Source organism: Thamnophis elegans, chromosome 2 (assembly GCF_009769535.1).
Source record: "Thamnophis elegans isolate rThaEle1 chromosome 2, rThaEle1.pri, whole genome shotgun sequence".
Taxonomy (NCBI): domain Eukaryota; kingdom Metazoa; phylum Chordata; class Lepidosauria; order Squamata; family Colubridae; genus Thamnophis; species Thamnophis elegans.
The window spans coordinates 123187202-123210114 of NC_045542.1; the positions used below are offsets into that span (position 1 = coordinate 123187202).

Here is a 22913-nt window from a genome sequence, read left to right on the forward strand (position 1 = left end):
CAAATGACTCTGGGTGGGTTACATTTTAAAGGTAGGTTGCAAGGGAATGAGAAAAAAAAAGTATGTCCATGGAACCACACATACAAAAAAAATACTGATACTCCAAAAAAAGTAAAACATATGAGACTTAGCAGCCATCCTAATCCCAGGCTTGAGAACAATTGCAGGGTGGGACCCAGAGACTACCTATTTCCTAGGCCCTAATAAGTAACATTGTTTAATTGAAGGGGCCTGGAGCACACCTACTCTGTCTGAACTTACAGGGCAGGTAGAAACTACCAGAAACAAATAAATAGTCAAGACAAATAGTCTTGAATGATACCTAGAAGCAACTCATGTAGAACTCAGAAGCAGTGGTGACATGTATGTGCTACTGCAGTGGTTTTCAACTTGTGGGCCATGAACCCCTGGGGGGGGGGAGCGGGGACAGAAGTGCTATCTTAAGTTACTGCATTTTTCAGACTACAAGATGCTCTGGACTATAAGACGCACATTAGCTTTAGAGGAGAAAAAATATCTGTCTCTATCTTCCAGCATCCATCTGGTATTCATATGGCTAGCATCCTTGCAGCAATCAGAAAACAGCCTGGTCATCTTCAGCATGTTATTGCAGCCCCAGCACGTGGCTCGTCAGTGCTCTATTCCATTGCACCTACTACTAGTCAACTGAGCTGAGTTACTGCCACCGCCGGGGAATGCTGCCCTTTGCTGCCGAGCAGCTGATTGGCAGTTGAAGCGGCCTCCCAGAATACTGCCAATCAGCTGTTCTAGGTGGCGGGGATCAGCGCTGCCCATTCGCTGCTGCCCATTCGCTGCCACCTGTTTGCTGCAACCTGTTTGCTGCCAGCCATTTTTCCCCACCCATTCACCGTGGCCTGTTTGCCGTGGCCCTTTCACCACTGCCCATTCGCCGCCGATTGCCAACTAGAACAGCTGATAGGTACTGCACCAACTCCCCTCCCCCTGTCGCAATATTCACTCTATAAGACGACAGATATTTCCATTCACTTTTGGAGAGGGGGCAAAGTGCGTCTTATTGTCCAAAAATACAGTAGGTCTTGGGGGCGCGTGGCTACAAAAGGTATTTAACATGGATACATGCTGAAGAAAATGTTGAGAACCACTGTGGTACTGTATTCTGGGCCAGCTGTACCTTCAAGGGCAGTCTCATTACAGTGCAGTGGTCCATTTGTGGTGTACCTACAGCATGAGTGACTATTTAAAAAGCCTTCTGCTTTAAGAATGGCTGGAACTGGTGCACTGGAGGGATCTCGTGTAAGCTGCCTAGCAGACAAGTACAATAGAAATTCTAACAAATATAAGTATGTATATAAAATGAGTAAATTGCTATATTGGTACTCCTGCAAAACCCTTTGTTGCGTACATTGCCATCCAGATTTATTGAAATATGGGATTGATGAATCATAACAGGACTTCTGTCAAATGTAGAAAAGTGGCACTCTAAAAATGTACCGTTCACCAAAGGAAACCCTTTCTGCATACTTCATATATCCAGCATAGCAAATATACAAAGTATCTGGAAAAAAAAATTCAGGTCAGTTAAAAAAACAACTTAGAAATGAGATAGTAAGCCTTTGTTTTTCTGGGAAAATAGATCTCCAGTGACTCAGTTGAGACATTTACCTCTGATCTTCATTCACGTTTCAGCACAGCTGCTTCCTTATTTAGTGATTTAAAATGTTTATAACTTGCCCCACATCACTGAATTCCAAAGGAAGGCGCAATGAAAACAAATTAGTCAATCTAACAATAAAACTTAGATTTATATAAGGGGCTTGCCTGAAATGAATGTGGTTGAAAACAAAACAGAAGCCAGTTTAACCATTCCCCTGGCCCCCTTGATAGGAAATCTATTCTCCAACTCCAAAATAATTTGCTACCAGGTTAGCAAATGACACCCAAACCCCATTTTCTAGGCGCATAACAGTCACCCAGCTATAGTAGTTCCTCTCCTAGAAATATGAAATATTTTAGGAAATATTAAAAGGACAGAATATTTCCCCTGAAAGGGAGGCAGAAACTTAGCCCCCCACCTTTGTCAATGGGCCATTAAAGTCTGGGCCAGTCTATTCCACATAACAAAGATCTACCTCCTTCAGGCAAAGCCATAGGACGAATTGTCCCAAACCCTTTCATTACATCATCACCCAGCAAGGCTCAACCAAGCTTGGGACTCAAAAACGCAACCTACAAAGTTGCTCCTGCATGGCCCCATGGGAGTCTGACAACCAATCAGAATTCAAGCTGAAATTCAAAAACCCAGAGAGGACATAAAACCCAGGTACTCCCAACATCTCTTCCCCCCCTTTTTTTTTGCCTAGGACCTCAAACCATGTGATCCTGTCCATCATCAAACCATCTTTCCAAGCAGCCTCCATGTTTACAGTGTCTTTCTCCCCACTTGGAACTGAACCCAGATGGACATTTCTTCCAACAGTAACAAATCCTAGAAATATAAAAAAAAATGAGAAGGCAAACCCAGTAGCAATACAATTTTTAAAAAAATAACCTTTGGCTGACATTCAAACCAGTTACTTCGCTCTGCCTATTTGTCACCTTGCTGCATTGGTATCTTTAATATTCCCCTCAGGCTTAAAAGCCTCTTGTCACATCGAAAATGTATAGTGGGAAGGGGAAGTGACGTTTCCTAAATTGTACAATAGCAAGAAATGGAATTGCAGAAAGGGAAGAGTGAGAAGCAGAAGGAAGAAAAGAACCCTGTTACTGTCCTTTGGTTCCTGGCATTGCACATCTTCAGGCACATCTATGCATAACCATGCACCACCAAGCGACAGGAGAATCACTCTCTGCTGAGTGAGATCTCAGCCCACTTCTGATCTTTAATAGATTCCTGAGGATGGGACTGAAGAAATGGCCTAGGGTGACACCTAACGGCCAAAAGAAACCCTGTATTACAACAACACAGAATCCGTACATTTTATCCATGAATGACTGCGAAGAGCTGACAGCAAGCTCGGCTCCTCCTCCTCCTCCTTCTCCCGCTCCTCCTCTCTGTCCTCCTGCATTCATTTGAGAGCAAACTTGTGGAGCTGCTAAATGTGTCACAAGGGCAAAAAGAACTCACCTGACGTTTCTTGGACCTTCCCAGCTGGATAGGACTAGCTTCTAATATTTATTTCTAGAGAAGGGGGAAAAGGAGAGAGAGAGAGAGAGAACTCTTTGGTTCAGGAGTTGCTAAAAGAAACAAAAAAAAAATGTGAGCTAAAGGTAAGAAGGATTTCTTTGTAACTTTGAAAGGCACTTTTAGGCAGGGCATGCTTGTGTGTTTGTTAATTGTGTCATCCCTCGAGTTTTCATTTAATTGTAGTCTGGCTTTCTTACATCTATATTTAGACTGATGCAGAAAGCCATCCGTATACAACTGGGATAAATACTGCAGCTGAAAAAAAAGAAGAAGAAAGACTTGGAGAACTAATCAGCAAGTCTTGACTGTTGTTTGGAAGTTAAATGGGAACAAGCCACTGAAATTACACTCCTGAATTTGAATGAATGCCTTGTGAGAGAGCAGAAAGCTGAAGGTTGTCAGAGATTCAGAATGTGACTATGTGGCTCTCAATGTTGGTATAATTCCTTATTTATTTATTTTCTCCCCATTTTTTTATTTTTGCTATAGGAGGAACAAATGAAGTAATTTGGAAGGAGAGCAGGATTTATCCTGCAGGTGGAAAGGTACTCACAACTATATACATCAACTGCATATACAGATCCAGGTGAAGGATCCAAAGCGAGAAGGAGTAAACGGGACTTTGAAAAAAAAAAATAGAGGCAAAGGGCCAAATGGGAGTAAAGGGGCTTTCAGGAAAAGGAAAGAAGCACTGAAAGGCCTGGTCCCAAGAAAGGGGAGGCTCTAAAGGACACACTGCACTGCAGAGAAGGCGTCTCTCTCTTCTCAGTTCAGCCTTGCAAAAGATTCTGGGTGGGAAGCATCTACCATGAATTCTTCTTTGTATTGTTCAAATTGTTCCTTGGGCAACGCCACCTTGGATTCACAAGCCAATCAAACTTCAGTCATAAAACGGAACGAGGACATTGCCAAGGTAGAGGTGGCGGTGCTGTGCCTCATCTTTTTCCTTGCCCTGACGGGAAACTTATGTGTGCTGCTGGCGATCTACACGACCCGCCACAAACATTCCCGCATGTACTTCTTCATGAAGCACCTGAGCATTGCTGACCTAGTTGTGGCCCTCTTCCAGGTGTTGCCTCAGCTCATTTGGGACATCACCTTCAGGTTCCACGGGCCAGATTATCTCTGCAGGTTGATCAAATACCTGCAAGTGGTGGGGATGTTTGCTTCCACCTACATGCTGTTGCTGATGTCGCTGGATCGGTGTTTGGCCATCTGTCAACCCTTGAGGTCTTTACATCGGAGGTCGGACCGGTTGTCTGTGCTCCTCACATGGGTGGTGTGCCTCCTCTTCAGCATCCCGCAGCTCCAGATATTTTCTATGAAGAATGTGTCCCACGGGGGGATGGACTGCTGGGCGACATTCATCCAGCCTTGGGGTCCTAAAGCCTATGTCACCTGGATGACCTTGACTATCTACATCATCCCAGTGATTGTGCTCAGTGTCTGCTATGGCTTGATCAGCTTCAAAATTTGGCAAAATGTGAGGCTGAAAACCGTCCATGAAACAAGTGTGAGTCTAACCTCTAGTAATTCTCATGGAGGCACACTCTCCAGGGTGAGCAGTATCAAACTCATTTCCAAAGCCAAGATACGGACAGTCAAAATGACCTTTATTATTGTCTTAGCCTTCATCATGTGCTGGACTCCTTATTTTATTGTGCAGATGTGGCTTGCATGGGATGAAAATGCTCCAAAAGAAGGTATGGTGTGTTCTCCTTTTTTATACCTGCCTATGTCGCTTTGTGCAATAATTTGCCTCACTATAATTTCTTTTAAAATGTATCTATAGCTGAATTATTATCTATAGAGTTGATCAGTAATGTGGCATTCAACAAAGCATTAGTAAATGTGCAGATTAAGAAAATGAAACATTATTCAAATGAAAAAAGATCATTGGCTAGGACAATAGAACAGGTAAAATCTAAAAAATGATTTGAAATCTTAGATGTTATGTGTGTGACCTTGGATAAATTACCAAATATCTCTGGCCATAATTGTCCTGTGATAACATAGAAAACTTAGATGCTTTTATTAGGAAGCTGTAAATCCGGAGGAATAGGAATAGTTGGCATAGAAATGTCAGGCATCTTTTTCATACTAAGCCACATCAAATAATTTTCTGTTAATCTCAGTGAGAGCACATGAAAGATAATGTTTATATCAATTTCTGTGAGCAAATGGGAAATTGCTTTTACAAGTAGGATGGAAGTGCCACTGCAGCTATAATCTTTTTCACAGAAGGAGTTCAACACTGTCATTTTGACTTTACTCCATAAATTGGCTGATTTCTATATGCTAGTTCAGAAATGAAGGAAGCAGAGGAATTTTGTGAATGAGTTCTACAGGCTATCATTGACTGGGGAGTTGGGAGCTTAATGCGGAGAGGCACTAACCCAATGCACTATTTATGTTAAGAATGGCAAAGATTGATAAGGGCTAAAGACTAAATCACACTAATAGAATCATTTGTAAAAAAAAAGTTTAATCATCTAAAAATGTTTCTCATTTTCCTAAAATTAATTGTAGGATAATCTATTAGCAAAAAGGACTTGAAATATGATATTGGATATGATGTTACTTTCTGATTTGTTCTGTCCCCCTTTTTTCTGTTACTTTGAAGAAGTGGATTGTAATCACTGGGTACTTAAGATATCTCAAAGTTCTCTGCTCTTTTATTTGTCCCAGAACTGGAAAACTTCACTTTTTCTTCTGAGAAATAACAAACTAATAGACGCTGTACTAATGGCTTTGGCTGCTATAACTCTGGTATCAACAATGATTGATTCAAAATAAGAGCTATGTGGCAAGACATACTTTTCAGCATTCTAATATCTAAATCAACTTTCCATATACATTTATCCACCACCAATGTCCAGTCTACAGAGACAATGCTGAAGTCTTATCACCTGTCTCACAAATGAATGCACACAATTTTTGTGCGCGCGTGTGTGTGTGTGTGTGTGTGTGTGTGTGTGTGTGTGAAAATACTCAGGCTGGCACTACCATCATCACTCCAAAAACATGGAACTGAGAAGGATTGGACAGATCCCATTGTAGTCTGGGGGTCGAATGTGTATTTTGCTGAAAACCTGTACCTCTTGTTTGGGATGTTGCAAGTGGAAAGTCCAATACTAGTTGCAGCAAAGGAGACTTATACGGTACCAATATTTGTAGCTCAGGGTTGAGCTACAAATATTGGAGTGGAGTCCTTGGTGCTCTCTGAGTTTGATTTTCTTGCAGATGTCTCATTACCAAGCCAGGTAATATCATCCATGAAACCAGGTAACATCAGTGCTAGTAGGGTTAGTCTCTGTGCAAAAAAACCCCAACCAAGCTCAGAGAGTATCAAGACCCCATAGGTCTTATATGGCTAGAACTTTAAATGCAAGTTCCACTCCTACCCGTTCAGAAAAGAAATATTTGCAAAACAAATGTTTAGCCATAACAACTGGGGAAAAAAACAAAAATGAAATGGACGGAGACTTGACAAAGTAATTAAATTTGGTTGGACCCGTTAAAAGTTAGACAAAAGTTGGATGACTCTGGATGATTGATAGATGGTTAACTTTGTGTGAGAGATGAACCATTAAGTTCTTTCCAGCTCCATTATGTCTTTTTTTTTTACTTTAGTAACATCAAAGTTACATTCATACTCTGAATGCCCAGCTACTGCGATTCAAATGGGTGGTGTTCACTCATCTCTCTCCAACTTCAAATACTTGCTTCTTCTTTTCCCACAAAAGATAATTTTGAGATAATGCATTTTTTTTCAGTAGGAACATAAAGGATGAGCCTCCTTAGCTGTTTTATCTTCCTATTTTTTCCATTTCAATTATCCTTCCCAAGCTGGGAGGAGGAAAGATAGTCTTGGTGTTGCAGTAAGGATGCAGAGAACCCAGATTTGTCTTCCTGTTCTGACTGCAACCCTCTTTAATCAGGGACTTTCTTTCAGCCTAACCTCTGTTCTTTGTCCTGTTATACATATCAACTTGGTGCATGAGGAAAGTCATCATATTCTATCTCAATGAAAAAAATATAAGAATAAAATTTTCTATTTGCTAGGCATTGCTTTATTCTCCACAAATCAAAAATATATTAAGGACTGTAAATCATTCCACCAATCATAAAAGAATCCAGGAACTGGATCTGTTCAAGCAACTGCAGACTAAGTTTGCTGGGTAGAGCAACTGTGACAACAATATCTTGGTACATGATGTCAAAGCAACTTTTAACTAGCCAACTTCAGGTTGCAGCCAGAACTCATTTAACAGGGAGTAAACTTATCTTAAGAATGTGGGACTATCTTTGGAGTAAGCACGCACTGTGCATTTCATGCAAGGATTATTAAGCAAATACTAACAATTCCCAGCCCAACTCACCTCAAAAGGTGGTTGTGGAGAAAATAGGAGGAGGAAAAAGTAATTAGGTATGTTTTCCACCTTGAGATATTTCTGAATATAATAAAGGTGGAATCTGGTCAGCTCTTATTTCTGTCAGATCTTTTGTCCTTTGTCAGTCAAAGAAATATTTTCAATATTTCTTTCACTCCAGTCATCGTGGATCAAAGATTTTATTTCCACCACAACTGCTAGACTGTGTGAAAGTGGATTCCCCTTGTGCATTAGCAGACCAGGAAGACTTTTAAGAAAAAAAATATTGTGAAGTTTGCAAAGTTTTTGCAAACCCCTCTAGCCCATCAATTTGACCACATTAATTTCACTTTGTTCACAAGCAGGGAGAGAAAATGAAATGGATAGAAGACAGGAGATAGCAAAAGCGGAACAAGGGAAAAGAGGAGCCGTGGGAGTATGCAAAATGTCTCACAGCAGAGATAACCACAAAATGAAAAGTGAAGAAAAATTCATCTGGGAATTGGCCTGATAAAGAGTATGAGGAGCTTTCCAAAGTTTCATTATACATTGCATGGACAATGTTCCTTGCTTTCAGGGCAAAGGAGATTATCTTACTTCCGATATGGGCTTTTATTTGCCAAAAACCATAAAAGAGTTTCCAATAAGAATATTTCTTTGTAACACTTTGCCTGCCAAATATTCCAAGTGCTCAAAGGACTAGAGGGATTAGGCTTGTCTTTGAATTGGCAGTAGAGATGAGTAGAGAGACTTAATTTTGTTGTTCTTAAACTTCTATTTCAGAAACGTTGTAGCCAATAAAATGCGGATGCATCATAATTGACGATAATGAATCGAGTGAAGAGTTTGATCCTATTAAATGTTGCAAATGCCTCCTTTTCAGAATGATCTGGTGAACATGTTTGTCCACTGTAGAATGAAATAAGCAATGTCGCTCTTAAAGAAGGGGTGCTTCCACGAGAATCCATCAGAAAAAGAAAATAAGCAAGGGCAACAATGGAAAGGAGGGAGGATGAGGAGGGAAAGGAAGAAAGGGCAAAGCAGAGGAAGTAAGAGTAGGAGAGAGGGTAAGAAGGAGGAGGAGGAGTGGGGGAAAGAGAGGAGAAGAAGAAAAGAAGGAGAGGAGGAAAGAAGGAAGGCAGAGAAGGGAGATTGAGAAGATAGAAGGAATAAGGTTGTTGCAAAACAAGATGGAGGTATGGGGTGGCAAGAAAGTGACCCGAACTGTGTTTTCTATATTTGTAGAAAGATAGTGATAAATATATATAGTTAATAAATAAATGTTAATAGTACTTACAAGAGTGTATATTTGTGAATGTATTTGAATAGAAAAAATAAAAAACCTATATATTAAAGAAGGGGTCCTTATAGTTTAGTAAGAGGTTAAGCAAATAAGAATACAGTTCAGATATTGACCTTCCTGTTCTAGACTTGACCATAGTCTTCCTCAACTCAATGCCCTCCAGATGTGTTGAATCAATATGTTTTAGTATTCTCAGATTATTTCATGGAGTGTCAAACCAAAGAGAGTAGATTGTTTGTTCGTTTGTATCCCATCTTTATTGTTTTTATAAATAATTCAAGGTGGCAAACATATTCAACACTCCATCCTCCTATTTTCTCCATAACAATAAACCTAAAGTGGTTGGGATGAGAAAGAATGACTGGCCCAAAGTCATCTCAGTCGGCTGTCATGGCTAGGGTGAGTCTTGAGTAGTCTGCTTTAACCACTAGATCAAACTTAATTGCTATTAAACTTTCCTGTTGAATCTTGTGCAGCAGTTAGCAAATAGCAATAGCACTTAGACTTATATACCGCTTCATGGTGCTTTTACAGCCCTCCCTAAGTGGTTTACAGAGTCAGCATATGGCCCCCAACAATTTAGGTCCTCCTCATTTCACCCACCTCGGAAGGATGGAAGGCTGAGTCAACATTGAGCCTGGTGGGATTTGAACTGCAAAATGGCAGGCAGCCAACAGTCAGCAGAAGTAGCCTGCAGTGCTGCATTCTAACCACTGTGTCACCAAGGCTCATATCTATATGATAGCTACTGCTCTAAAAGATAGTGAGCAAAAGAGTAGTAGACGATTTGTGATGGGCCTTCAAATCCAGTAATGTTGAAAATGATTGTTGCTGTATTAGAGAGAGAGAAAAAAAAATCTCAAAAGCATTTCAGAATATGAAAATGGGTTTATCAGAATGAATGCAAGGTTATATTTGTACCACCTAGATAATTATTAATTTAGCATTCCTAATGTAACTTGTCTCCGGAGGAGTCTTATTTTGTACTCATTTCTAATTATAATTCTTCATTTGTTTGCTATATTTCTGTGCCCTGTTTCTTCTACTCAGATCAATATTTGCTTTAAATTCATATTTTTAAAGAGAACGATAATGCAGGAATAGAGGAATATCCATGGTTGTCATTTTTGCACTAATAACCCTTGCATCAAATCAAATGCACCATGAATGCTTATTCAGATGATAGTTCTACATTCTTAAGATGGACTTACTCCCTGCTACATGAGCACCGGTTGCATCTGAAATTGGCTAGTTAAAAGTTGCTTGACATCATGCAGTTTTATCTATTCTGTCCTCCATAAGGCAAAAGTTGTAGCCTGAACTTTTTTTTTCTGATTTAAATTTGTGCTTTGTTTTGATGGTACACACACTGCTGGGGTTGACTATCCATGCAGTCTTAGCCACTGAGTACACCGGCTACCGAGTAAGATGCATAGCAGTGAGATATTATCTTAGGGTTCTGCTAAAACTTTCGCTAGTAGGCTTGTGAAAGTGTGCAGTCATGCAATCAGCTGGAAAGATACATGTAAAGTGTCCAAGCTAACAATTAACAGAGGCACAGCTGGGCCAGATGTTCAGAATGCAAAAACATGATGAAAAGTTTACTAATGAGCAAAATGTTTATTTTTCACCCTGTGTAGAGTGGCAAGAGTCATTCAGATCAGGTTTATTGTGTCAATGAATGTGATAACAACATTTCCACTATATTCTTCAAATTTAAGCATCACATTTTTACGTTAATAGCAATAGCAATAGCAGTTAGACTTATATACCGCTTCATAGGGCTTTCAGCCCTCTCTAAGCGGTTTACAGAGTCAGCATATTGCCCCCACAGTCTGGGTCCTCATTTCACCCACCTCGGAAGGATGGAAGGCTGAGTCAACCTTGAGCCGGTGAGATTAGAACTGCTGAACTTCAGATAACAGTCAGCTGAAGTGGCCTGCAGTACTGCACTCTAACCACTGCGCCACCTCGGCTCTTAATGGGGTTAATGGGGTCTTAAGGATAGCAGTCCTCACAATGATAATTGGGATTGGAATTACCATTGCTAAGTGATGTCACATGGCTTTATTATTAAGTGACAGCAATCCTAGCACTCCCCATTGTCTTTGTTAACCGAATCCTATCTGTCATTAGCACTGAACCCGCCTAGAATTAAGCCCAGGGGTGACATTCAGCAGGTTCTGGAAAACCGGTAGCGGAAATTTTGAGTAGTTCAGAGAACCAGCAAACAGCACCTCTGATTGCCCCCAGAGTGGGGAGGGAGTGGGGATTTTGCAGTATCCATGGGCATTTTTCAGTATCCTTCCCTGCTACGCCTACCAAGCCATACCAAACTATGCCCACAGAACTGGTAGTAAAAAAAAAATGAATTTCACCATTGATTAAGCCACCCCGAACTTAGCCTCTCCCAGCCCCAAGCTTGCTAAAGTAAGGGACTCCCTCCTCTTTAACAACCCCCACCCATTTATCTCTGCCCCCATTGGTGCCCTTTTGGCTGCCTTGCACTTTGCTACTATTGCCAGTCCAGCCGCCCAATATTCATCCTACCATCCTGTCAGTAATGCACTGACTTAACCCTGATGACCCCAGTGGATTCTGCCATTTTCTTGTTGCTGCTGCTGAAGCATGTATGGCTTCGCCTTATGCAGGCAGCTACTGGACACACCTTCCTGAGGCTCAGAAGAGGTGGCAATGGTCTGAGGCTGCCGAAGGCCTCAGGCCTCTACTTGAGCCCAGTGCAGCTGCTGCCATCAAGCGGTGCCACGGCTGCCACTAAGGAGCGCCATCGTGCCAGGTGGCTGAAAGAAGAGAGATAGGGGAGAGATGGGTGGCTGGCAGGAATTGAAGCACCCTTGCAGTTGTAAATGCAGGTGGGCTGCCAAGTGCCAAAATTTTGATCATGTAGGGACACTACAGTGGCCATAACTTCAAGCACTACTTCATTCAGCACTTAAAACAGTCACTGAATGAATGGTCATAACTTAAGGACTACATGTATCTATAATTTTATCCCAGCTTTTTATAGTGGAGCTATTCTTTCTATATATTCTGATTATTAATTAGAATATAGAGAATAATTAATAATAATCTGATTATTAGCCAATAGTGTGAGTTGTGATACAATACAATACAATAACAGAGTTGGGAGGGACCTTGGAGGTCTTCTTGTCCAATCCCCTTCCTAGGCAGGATGATAGGGAAGATCATAGAAGAGGAAACATTGCCAAACACTGTCATGCTCCATTCTTCCAGGAGGCATTTCTTTTTCAATTGCAATCCCATCCCCTTTTTGAAAGTGGAAAAGAGCCTTCCGTTCACAAAAGGGGCATTCTGGATCCAGTTTCATTTACATGTTTTTATGAATTGGTGTCTTAATGAATATTTGTTTATTGAATAAACCATTCATTCAGACAAAGCCAAATAAAACATGCTGTGCCTTATTAGGATGGGGAAGCCGCCTATGGCTAAGTTGGATAGTTGTAAGATGATTCCTACTGTCAGAACCACTGGTTTTGTCATATCAATGCCTTTTTTCCAGCAATGGGGGGAAAAAAAACCTCTTAATAAGTAACATAAAACAGCACTTTAGGAAGTCAAACACATTATCACAGCACACACATCATCTCAGATCTCATTTTATGACAGGCTGAAATTGATAGGGGTGACTTCAGGTTTGTCACTGCTTTCGGTTGCTACCATATAGCTGTTCTGTTATTCTGTTCTGTTATTATAGAATATGAAGATAATTACTTCATATTACTTGTAGCTAAAATTTTTAAACTAGAACTCTAACAGATCACTGATGATACGATGGAAAAATAAACATGGGATTTTGTCGGAATAGAACAGAAGAGAAGAGATGAGAAGAGAAGAGTTGAATTGAGTTGGAAGAGACCTTGGATATCTTCTAGTCCAACCCATTGCTTAGGCAGGAAATCCTATACTATTTCAGGCAAATGGTTATCCAATCTCTTCTTAAAAACTTCCAGTTTTAACTTTTAATAATGAGTAATAGGGACACGGTGGCTCAGTGGCTAAGGCACTGAGCTTGTCAATCACAAAGGTCGGCAGTTCAGTGGTTCAATTCCCTAATGCCACATAATAGAGTGGGCTCCCATTACTTGTCCCAGCTTCTGCCAACCTAGCAGTTCGAAAGCACGTAAAAATGCAAATAGAAAAATAGGAACCACCTTTGGTGGGAAGGTAACAGCGTTCCGTGCCCCTTCAGTGTTTAGTCATGCTGGCCACATGACCACAGAGACTTCTTTGGACAACGCTGGCTCTTCAGCTTTGAAACAGAGATGACCACCGTCCCCTAGAGTCAGGAACGACTAGCACATATGTGCAAAGGAAACCTTTACCTTTACCATTTAATGCCATCTTATGATTTCTTAATTAATAGCTGTCCAGTCAGCTTCATAATAAAGTTTGTGAACACCATTTTGTGTCTAAAGCATGTTTGGCACCACCCATGAAATCCGGTGTCTTGGTATAGCCAACGGCTCTCTTAAGATGGGCTGTTGCCTTAGATGAAAGGCTTACACATTTTCATTCTGTGTTCAAAAGATGATTATTAGTAGTTAAATTCTAGTTTGGTTCCTACCTCTATAGCACTTAACAACAGTTATTTAAGGAGCCCAGAGTAGGTTGGTCTTCTTCCTCTCTTTCACTATATGCCTCCCAGGATCTGTTGATTTAGATAGCTATCTTGCTCTGCCTAATGATAGGACCAGCGCTGCCTTTTTTTTAGCTTTGTACATTCATCCAAATAAAAAAGAATAATGGTTTAGCAACACTGGAAGATTTCTATTAAGTAAGTCTTCTTATCTTCAAATACCTTTTTTGTCATTCACAAGTGTTAATTCAGGTTGTTTTTTTAACCATAAGCTTAAAGTGTTCTTTGTTAGAAACCTGGAAATATATTTCTATTAGAGTAACAAGAACAATATTGTATAAGTTTAAAAATGTCCAGGCAGTATCTGAAATTAAGTGGAGGTCGTCTTTTTAAACTCCTTGCTCTGTAGAGCAAATATGAATTAAGATTTTTTTTCCCTTGTAGAATTTTTTTTAACTCCTTCAGCTGTAGACTTCTTGGTTCCTTTCCATATAAATTTTATTAATAGATGGCTAAATTTCTGTAGGTGTCTTTTAAAAAGTCAGTCCATTAGTAGGCCTAATCTCAGTTCACTTTGATTCCTAAGGAAGTATATCAGGGTAATACCCAGCCAAACAATAAAGCTCATAGCAATAGATTTTTCTTCAATCTGTTGAGCTCTGTTGGATGAATCTCACATAAGGGTTGAACACATAAACATTTTCAGCAGTCATCCCCAGTTGGGATTTCACTAGTGTATGGAGACCACTCCCATATTTATTTCCAGCTGTTCTTTTTATGAATTTGGGTACTTGTGGTCTGGAGAGGAACAGATATGGAAAAGCTGACTTCAAATAATTACTTTGTGCTAACTTCCAAAGGAGAGACTGGGTTAATTTGCTTCAGCCTAACAATGAAGAGTGCAATTTATGTGATGTAATTATGCTAAACCACTTCTATGCAAAGCCCAGTGGAATGGCTGAGAAATAGGCTTGCCCTCTTATTTTTCACGAGTTCAAAATACTGAAAACAGACCTAAAAAGTTCCAATTAGCATTCAGTAGTGGAACCTAGATATGTTACCCAAGAGCTTAAATAGATTATTTGAACATTAGAATTTCAATGTGTGATTATGAATCAATACTAATTTCAAACAGTAATCAATTATATTCCTTTTTGTTTTGGTTTCCCCTCTTTTTTTAAACTAATAATGCTATGTTTCACAGCAAGGAGTAGATTTCAGAGGAATTTCTTATTCTGTGATTAGCTGATGCAAAGGTCACCGTAATGACTCAGCCTTAAGAAAAGCTAATGAGAAAAAATGAAATATTTCATAGTAAGCATGTTTAGGGGAGGTATTCCCATGATGAATGAGAGATTTCAACGTTTCTTTTTCCATTGATTCATGCTGGAAATAAATCAGTCTGTATCCCTAGCATGATTATTATTTCTTACTGAAATTCTGATTATGTAAAGACTTACTTGCAACCATTTTTTTGTTAAAAAGGCAAACAATTTAGGAACAATAAATGTGACTTGCTACTTTTGCTATACAACTTTTGTAAATAAACAAAGGTAGCCGGATATGAATCTGTCTCAGCCCAATAACACCGTATTTGTCAGGATATTGTGCTATTTTTCTAAGTTGCATAACTCATTTATATTGAAAAAGTTAATTATTGTTGCCAGTTCTAGGAAAACCCACAAGCTGTGTGCATATATTTTGAGGGGTTTATAGGACAATGAACATTAGATTCTCTTATTCTTATTGATCACAGTAATATTATTTGTTGCTTCTCACTATATCTATTGACTGAATTCCAGAACAACCCTTAAAGGACACGATCATGTATAGAGTTTTTAGTCTGCTGAACAGGGATTGGACTGCCTGAGAGAAATGTTTCTCAATCCTTGCAACATAAAGACAGAATAAGGAAGGGATCTTGGAGGTCTTCTAGTTCAACTCCCTGTTCACATAGAAGACCTTATACCATTATGGACAAATGGCTGTCCAATCTCTTCTTGAAAACCTCCAGTGTTGGAGCAGCCATAACCTCTGAAGACAAACTGTTCTACTGGTTTATTGTTATCATTATCAGGAAATTTCTCCTTAGTTCTTTAGTAATAAAGGCATATAATCTTTATTCTCCGACCCTGTGGAACGATCTCCCCGTCGAGATTCGTACCCTCACCACCATCCAGACCTTCCGCACGGCCCTTAAGATCTGGCTCTCCCAGCAGGCCTGGGGATAGGTTCTTAATTTACCCGCCCGAGTGTTGACTGTTGAATGCAAGTTGTGTTTTATTATTTTATTTTGCTCACTCACTGTTTGTCTTTTGGTATTGCACCCCTTTCCCTGTGATTGTAAGCCGCCCTGAGCCCCCTCAGGGAGAAGGGCGGCCTATAAATCTTAATAAAATGTCTAAAATGTCTAAAAAAAAATTCTATTAAAAAAAACACGAGAAGACAGAGCATGAACTTTGAGATTGTTTATCAACAGTTGGTGTCTGGACAAATATACAAATAGCCAATTAATGAGATAGGCTTTTTGCTGGTTACACAGCTATAATTAAAACACTGTTTGTCGTGAGCCATTTTTTACACTTTATAGAGGAAGTTCTAAATTAGTTTAGCATACTCCCTTTGGCTGACATACTTAAGGAGAAGAGGACTGTGAGATGTGACTGTATAAAGATAATCAGATGTTAGAAAACCCTGGGCAATGTTGGGGATCGGGCTGCAACTCAACTTTCTAAACTTTTGAAGAACTATGAAAGACTGTTTGGTTATACTGGAAGAGCCTTCACTAATTTTTTTACTTGTCCTTTGAGAGAGAGATTTAAGAGTAAAAATAAAAGTAGGAGGAACAAACCACTTTTAATCCCCATTCTTACAACCCCACCATGAAAGGGCCATTCCATTGCCAATTTCAGTGCCATATTTAACGTGCTGGGACCTGAAAATGATATTTGGAGGGGTAGGGTAGGGTAGGGTATGGTAGGATAGGATAGGATACTTTATTTGGCCAAATGTGATTAAAAACACAAGGAATTTGTCTCCAGTGCCTAAGCTCTCATCATACATGCAAAAGTAATAATAAATCATAATAATGTACCTTATCTATCATAATACCAATTTGATTATTTCTGACAGTCCAACTTATCAAATCAAGTCTTAGTATACCAGTATGCATATCTAGTGTATCTGGATGAGATGGGTTGATTAGATCTGTTTCCAATTGACTTTGAAGCAATTAAGAACGGCTGAGTACTCAACCTAATAGATTATCTGAAGCAGGAACTGGATAGAAGGAAGGTGTCTATCTTGTGCAGTTTTGCATGCCATTTGAAAGATAGAAACTATTTGCGGTAATACAAGTTTTGAAGATTAAGCTTTTTGAATATCGATGGACTGGAAAATAAGACTTCACAAAAACACTATTCATTGCCGAATTGGCAAAAGTGGTGATGAATTTAAAGAGCAGTTAATGTGTGGAAAAATATTTTCTCTCCTCAGTTTTTTCATCTGCAGTACAGATAACAATGATTCCAAGAAGTCTTTTTTTCCTTAAACATGAAATATTGACAAGCATTTACTCTGTAATTGCTTTCTGATTATGGTTCACATTTATTCCTAAATCTTAAACCCCTGATACTATAAAAAAAAGCTTTGCAGCACAATGTAGCCATGCTGATTCCCTACATATTTTTATATACTAATAGCTGATAACCCGGCATTGCCCAGGTATTTATTTATAGGGGGGAAATGTCCAGACCAAATGTAATTCCTAATGTTGGATTTTCCCACTTACCAGAGGGAACCCCCTTGTAGAGTACTGTGAAGCCATTACCATGGCAACTCCACTGCGTAGTAGAAGTCATTTTATGGCAATATGGTAGTAGCCATTTTAAGGCACAACAGGCTGTATCTTAACAGAACACACACACCCCGAGGGATTTAGGAGTGTCTTACCCCCACAGTATTTGTTTCCAGAGAGTAAATCATCTGTGAAACAAGTTTGGTTGAAATTGCTCGAAGCATTCCAGAGTTATGCTGGAACACACACACACACACACACACACACACACACACACACAGAGAGAGAGAGAGAGAGAGAGAGAGAGAGAGAGAGAGATAGAGAGAGAGAGAGAGAGAGATGGAAGGTATTTGTAATAGCTTGGAGTAAATTTATTAAGACCCAGGTTTTAGTTTTAGACTCTACAACAAACTTTCCCAGGTGTGCTGGGATGACAGTTCTTAGGATGTGATAGTAAGGGATGCTGGTAATTCCCAAATCTTAAAGTATAGGTTTATATCTAACTGGCCCAATTCAGGATAACTCAGATTTAATTGGGAATTATTTATATATTATAAATGTTGAAAAAAGTAATTTTGATGAGCAGAACAACTAGAAATCCATGCCAGAAAGTGACAAGCTCACCTATTAATTTACTCTGAGCAGCAGGAACACTCTCTATATAAAATTGACTAGTTGGAAGATGTAATGAAAATGGAGAGAAGAGTAAAATAGTGGTCAATCTTTGAACAGATCCTTTTTAAAATTCTCCAAATTGTCTGAGCTCCAAAATCACACTTTTCTTCACTTTGTACTGCCACTAGCTCTCAATAAAAAAAAAAGCTCAAAATACTTGGTGCTTGAGTCAAAATGTTTTCACAGCAGCCTCATTTGGTGGGGGGATTAACAATTATTTTGAATAGCAAAATTTTCCTACTTAAAAGTTATTAAATTTTGCTATCACTGTATAGCAGAAGTGCCCCTCTGTATGTCAGTTGTGGCATGCATTCATCCAGCAAAACCCTGATGAAATGTCTTACCTATATCTCCATTTCAACGAAGTATTATAAGACACATGGTGTTATGGCATCACCAGCAGGCATAGATAGAATGTCTCACTAGGTTACTGATTAACAGATTATTTACAGTTTAATACAGTTGGAAGGGACCTTGCAGATCATCTAGTCCAAACCAGCACCCAAGCAGGACAAATGGCAGTCCAGTCTCTTCTTGAAAGCCTCCAGTGATGAAGCTCCCACAACTTTTGAAGACTAGCTGTTCCATTGGTTGATTGCTCTCACTATCAGAAAATTCCTCCTTATTTCTAGGTTGAATCTCTCCTTGATCAGTCTCCATCCATTAATTGTTGGGCTATTTCTCTTCTTTAACAATCTTGTTGATCCGGTCTACATGGGGCTGCCCTTGAAGAGTGTTCGAAGACTTCAGTTAGTCCAGAATGCAGCCGCGCGAGCGATTGTGCGTGCACCTAGGTACACCCACGTCACACCTATCCTCCGCGAGCTGCACTGGCTACCCATTAGTCTCCAAATCCGCTTCAAGGTGCTGGTCGCTACCTATAAAGCCCTACATGGCATCGGACCTGGGTACCTGAGAGACCGCCTCCTGCCGATTACCTCCCTCAGACCGATAAGATCTCACAGGTTAGGTCTCCTCCGGATTCCATCTGCCAGCCAATGTCGGCTGGCGACTCCCCGGGGGAGAGCCTTCTCTGTTGCAGCTCCAGCCCTCTGGAATGACCTCCCCGTGGAGATCCGGACCCTTACTACCCTCATGGCCTTCCGCAAAGCCACCAAGTCCTGGCTGCTCCAGCAGGCCAGGGGGCTGGTGAAACACCCAGCCCCATGGAAATTGTGAATGTTGCGCCTTTTTTTTTTAAGTGTTGTCTTGTCTATTTATCCCCTTTCCCTTGTCTGCTGTGAGCCGCCCGAAGTCCTCCGGGAGTGGGCGGCATACAAGACAAATAAAATGAAATGAATGAAAATGAAACTTTACAGTGGTATTTCATTCTTTCTAATACATTTTCTCTCTCTTGTAGATTGGACGTTCATAATCACCACGCTCCTAGCAAGTCTGAACAGCTGTTGTAACCCCTGGATCTACATGCTTTTCACAGGCCATCTTTTCCACGACCTTTTGCACCGATTCCTTTGTTGTTCTTCACGGTACTTAAAAGCTCGGCAAGGATGTGACCTGAGCGTCAGCAAGAAAAGCAATTCGTCCACTTTTGTTCTGAGTCTCAAAAGCTCCAGTCAAAGGAGTTTTACCCAGCCATCCACAGGATGAGCTAGAGAGCTCCAGCTTCTCTATTAGATGATACTAAAATGTTTGGCTACAAATGGCTTTGGTATCTATCTGCTTAAAAAAAAATGGGGCAAAGTGATATGGGTGCATGTAAGTCTGGGCATAAATATACTGTATGTGTAAAGATGAGTATATGTATATGTGTAGGGTATTTGTTTATTGACATGTAAGGTAATAGCTGGCTATAGTCTGATTCAAAATAAGTAATTTGACCCTTCAAGAACTTGGAAGTGCTATTCCTGTCTGGCCCAGGCAGACAGATTTGTAATATTTGAAGAACACTATATTTTCTACATTTAAGCCAAATAATAGTTCTCATGCAAAACATACAAGGATTGACCACAACGCCGATGGGTTCCACAGATTAATGAAACCTACAAACTGAGCAACAGATTACACTTACAAATAACAGGAACAAAAAGAAAATATTGTCTCCTATTGTAAAGGCAGTAATCGTTGTTAGTCGCGAAGTCATGTCTGACCCATTGCAATCCCATGGACAACATTCCTCCAGGCCTTCCTGTCCTCTACCATCCCCTGGAGTCCATTTAAGCTCATGTCGACTGCTTCAGGGACTCCATCCAGCCACCTCATTCTCTGTCGTCCCTTTCTTCTTTTGCCCTCAATCGTTCCCAGCATTAGGCTCTTCTCCAGTGAAAAGACAATAGAGTTATAAGTCAAACGAATATGGTGGAGTCTTATAAGTCAAACAACACATGGAGTAGAAAAACATTGTTCCTTTTTGGACTGACCATTCAATCCACAACAAGCAATTCAAATCTTTAAACACCCCCATCATTACCTGAACTTGCATGTTATGTGATGACTGATCATGGAGAAAAATTCGGGGAGCCCAACATGACACCAGAAACTACATTTGAGGATAATGCCTGAAACTGAAGTCGACTTTTAGAGATATTCCATGTATTTTTTTCTAGTGGCATCATTCATTTTTCTCAGCAACATTCCACTGTGAAATGTCAGCCCTTCAAGACTGTCAGCATAACGTTGTGTATCACTCATTAACTGTTGACAAATCTAACACAGCAAAGTTTATAGAGAATGCAAACAGTGCTTTGTAAAAAGAATACTAGCTAGCCCATCATTACCAGCTGCTTTTGCAGAATCTAACTAGAGGGGGAATGTTGGAAGGCAGTTTTAAGGCTCACTTTTAATTTGCAGTAGACAACAATGACACCCATCACTGCCCTTGTTAATAGCTAATACATTCTATAGCGTGACCCAAAATCCTTTCCACTTTGAGAAAACAGTGAGTTGTTTTTTTTTTTAATGTGGTAAACAATATTCCTGCAAGAGATCAGTGATTAGTACTTTCTGCTATTAAACACATTGCATGTCAGTCATTGACTGTTACAGCAGAAAGTATCAAATGTTTAGTCTGGACAAAAAGAAATGTAAGAGTAGATAACATAGAAAAATGTCAGATTTGAACAAGTATCACAGAGAAGATGGAGCAGATTTATATTCCGTGGTTTAAAAAGTCAGAACTACCAAGAATGGGTGGGAATGCCATTTTTGGCTAAGCATCAAGAAAAACTTCCTATTGTTATGACAGTGGAATAAATTATCTCTGGATATGTTGAACATTGAATTACTTCAATTATCTCTGAAAATATTTAAGCAGAGAGGCTCTAGATGTATCTCCTTTCAGCAGTGATGTATATAGATGAACTTTGGAGTTCCAAAATGTTACAATTTTGAAAATTGTTGAAGTTAGGTGTTACTCAATTTTTAATGCAGTCATAAAATGTTGGACAGTATTTAGAGACTACCTGAGCATCCATCAAAATCTGCAAGTTGAAATTGTTATCCTAGAAGTTTTCCATTTGCTACCTGATATAGTTCTGCTCTTGATTCTGCTGCATGTATTATTGGCTAAATATTTTCTGGGGATGAACCTGGAGCTGTTTTAGCTGCCTTCCACAGATTCTGCCTTTTTATTGTAAAATGAGCCCAAAGGATAGTATAAGGGAGATTTTTTTTAAAAAAAATTGTTATGGTAACAGCCCTACAATAAGTGTACAATACAGTTAGTCCTTGTTTGACAACATCAGTTAGGATTGGAATTGCCATCGTTAAGCAATACAGTCTGCAGGTTCAGGTGACTCTGCCACCTAGCAATAGCAGTTCTGACAGTCCTGGTGGCAATTGTTAAGTGATAACCATGCAGATCGCTAAGGACGGACCTCATGTAATTGTGATTTCCAACTTCCTGCCAGCTTCCCCATTGACTTTGTTTAAGGGAAGCCAGCAGGAAACATTGGAAATTATGATCACATGCTTAACATTGTAATTTTTAAAGCCATACACAAAATGTTCAAATCACAATCAGGTGATGGTGAGGATACCGTGATGGCTGGAACTGACGTCATATTGTGGAATGCTAGAAGCTGAAGCTCACATGTTCCCACCATGTCTAAGCCCTGGTAACAACTGATTTCCTTAAGTTCATGAATTGGATCAATTGGGTTATAGAGCCATTGCCTTTTCAGAAGATGTATCAGTGAGACCTTTGCATTGTTTTTAAGGATTATTCAGAAAAATCTATACATTTAACACAAGTAACTCCATTTACTATGACTAGTAGTAGTAAAAATAGTCCTCAGTCCTTTTCTCACCGTATATATCTACAAAAACCCCTGGAAAATATTATGCCATTCAGAATTTAATTATTTGATTTTAATGAGGTAAAAAAGTTGACCAACTGAAAGCTGTGGGATTGACCCTGAGAAAGAGGAGCAGAAAGAAGGTAGTAGAGTGACATTTTCCATCAGAAGCTCCATGTGGCATCCTAACCGAGGTTTTGAAATAGGAATGGAGACCTGGTTCAAATCCACCCTCCAACACAAATGCACCCAAATGGATGGTTGGGGGCAGTCATATCTCAGCCTTATCTTTGTGTCCAACATCTATTTTACTAGATGTGTGTGAGTGGATTTCTGTTGGGAAGGGAAGATGTCCTACTTTAGGCAGAGGGAATTTCATCCCATTCATGCTGTTCAAGAACCTCACCCTTCAGACAAGTTATTATGTCACGAAGAAGGAGACAGTGAGAAGAGAAGGTGGTGACCTTACTTTCTGCAAACTCCGTTTTGCTCAGAGTTCTCAGGAGCCAACCCCTTGTGTAAAAAAATATTTGCCATCTTCACGGAACTTTACTGTAAGATAACTTTGATTCAATACTAGGTGTAGACTGTATATTCCTTGCTGTTTAATTCAATCAGGTATTTTTCTGGAAAAAATTATTTAAAAAAAATACATTTGAGTAAGTAGTTATCTTCTTTTTTAAAGAGAAAAAAAAATCACAAATAAAAGATACAAATGGGACCCAAGAG

General features: G+C 39.8%; 1 protein-coding gene across 1 annotated transcript; it reads left to right on the forward strand.

The window, feature by feature from the left end:
* Positions 1-3666: 3666 nt before the first annotated feature.
* OXTR (oxytocin receptor) lies at positions 3667-21306 on the forward strand. Its single transcript, XM_032211310.1, has 2 exons — positions 3667-4869; positions 19292-21306. The coding sequence occupies exons 1-2, from the start codon at positions 3975-3977 to the stop codon at positions 19537-19539; spliced, it is 1143 nt and encodes a 380-aa protein (XP_032067201.1). The 5' UTR covers positions 3667-3974; the 3' UTR covers positions 19540-21306.
* Positions 21307-22913: the final 1607 nt, after the last annotated feature.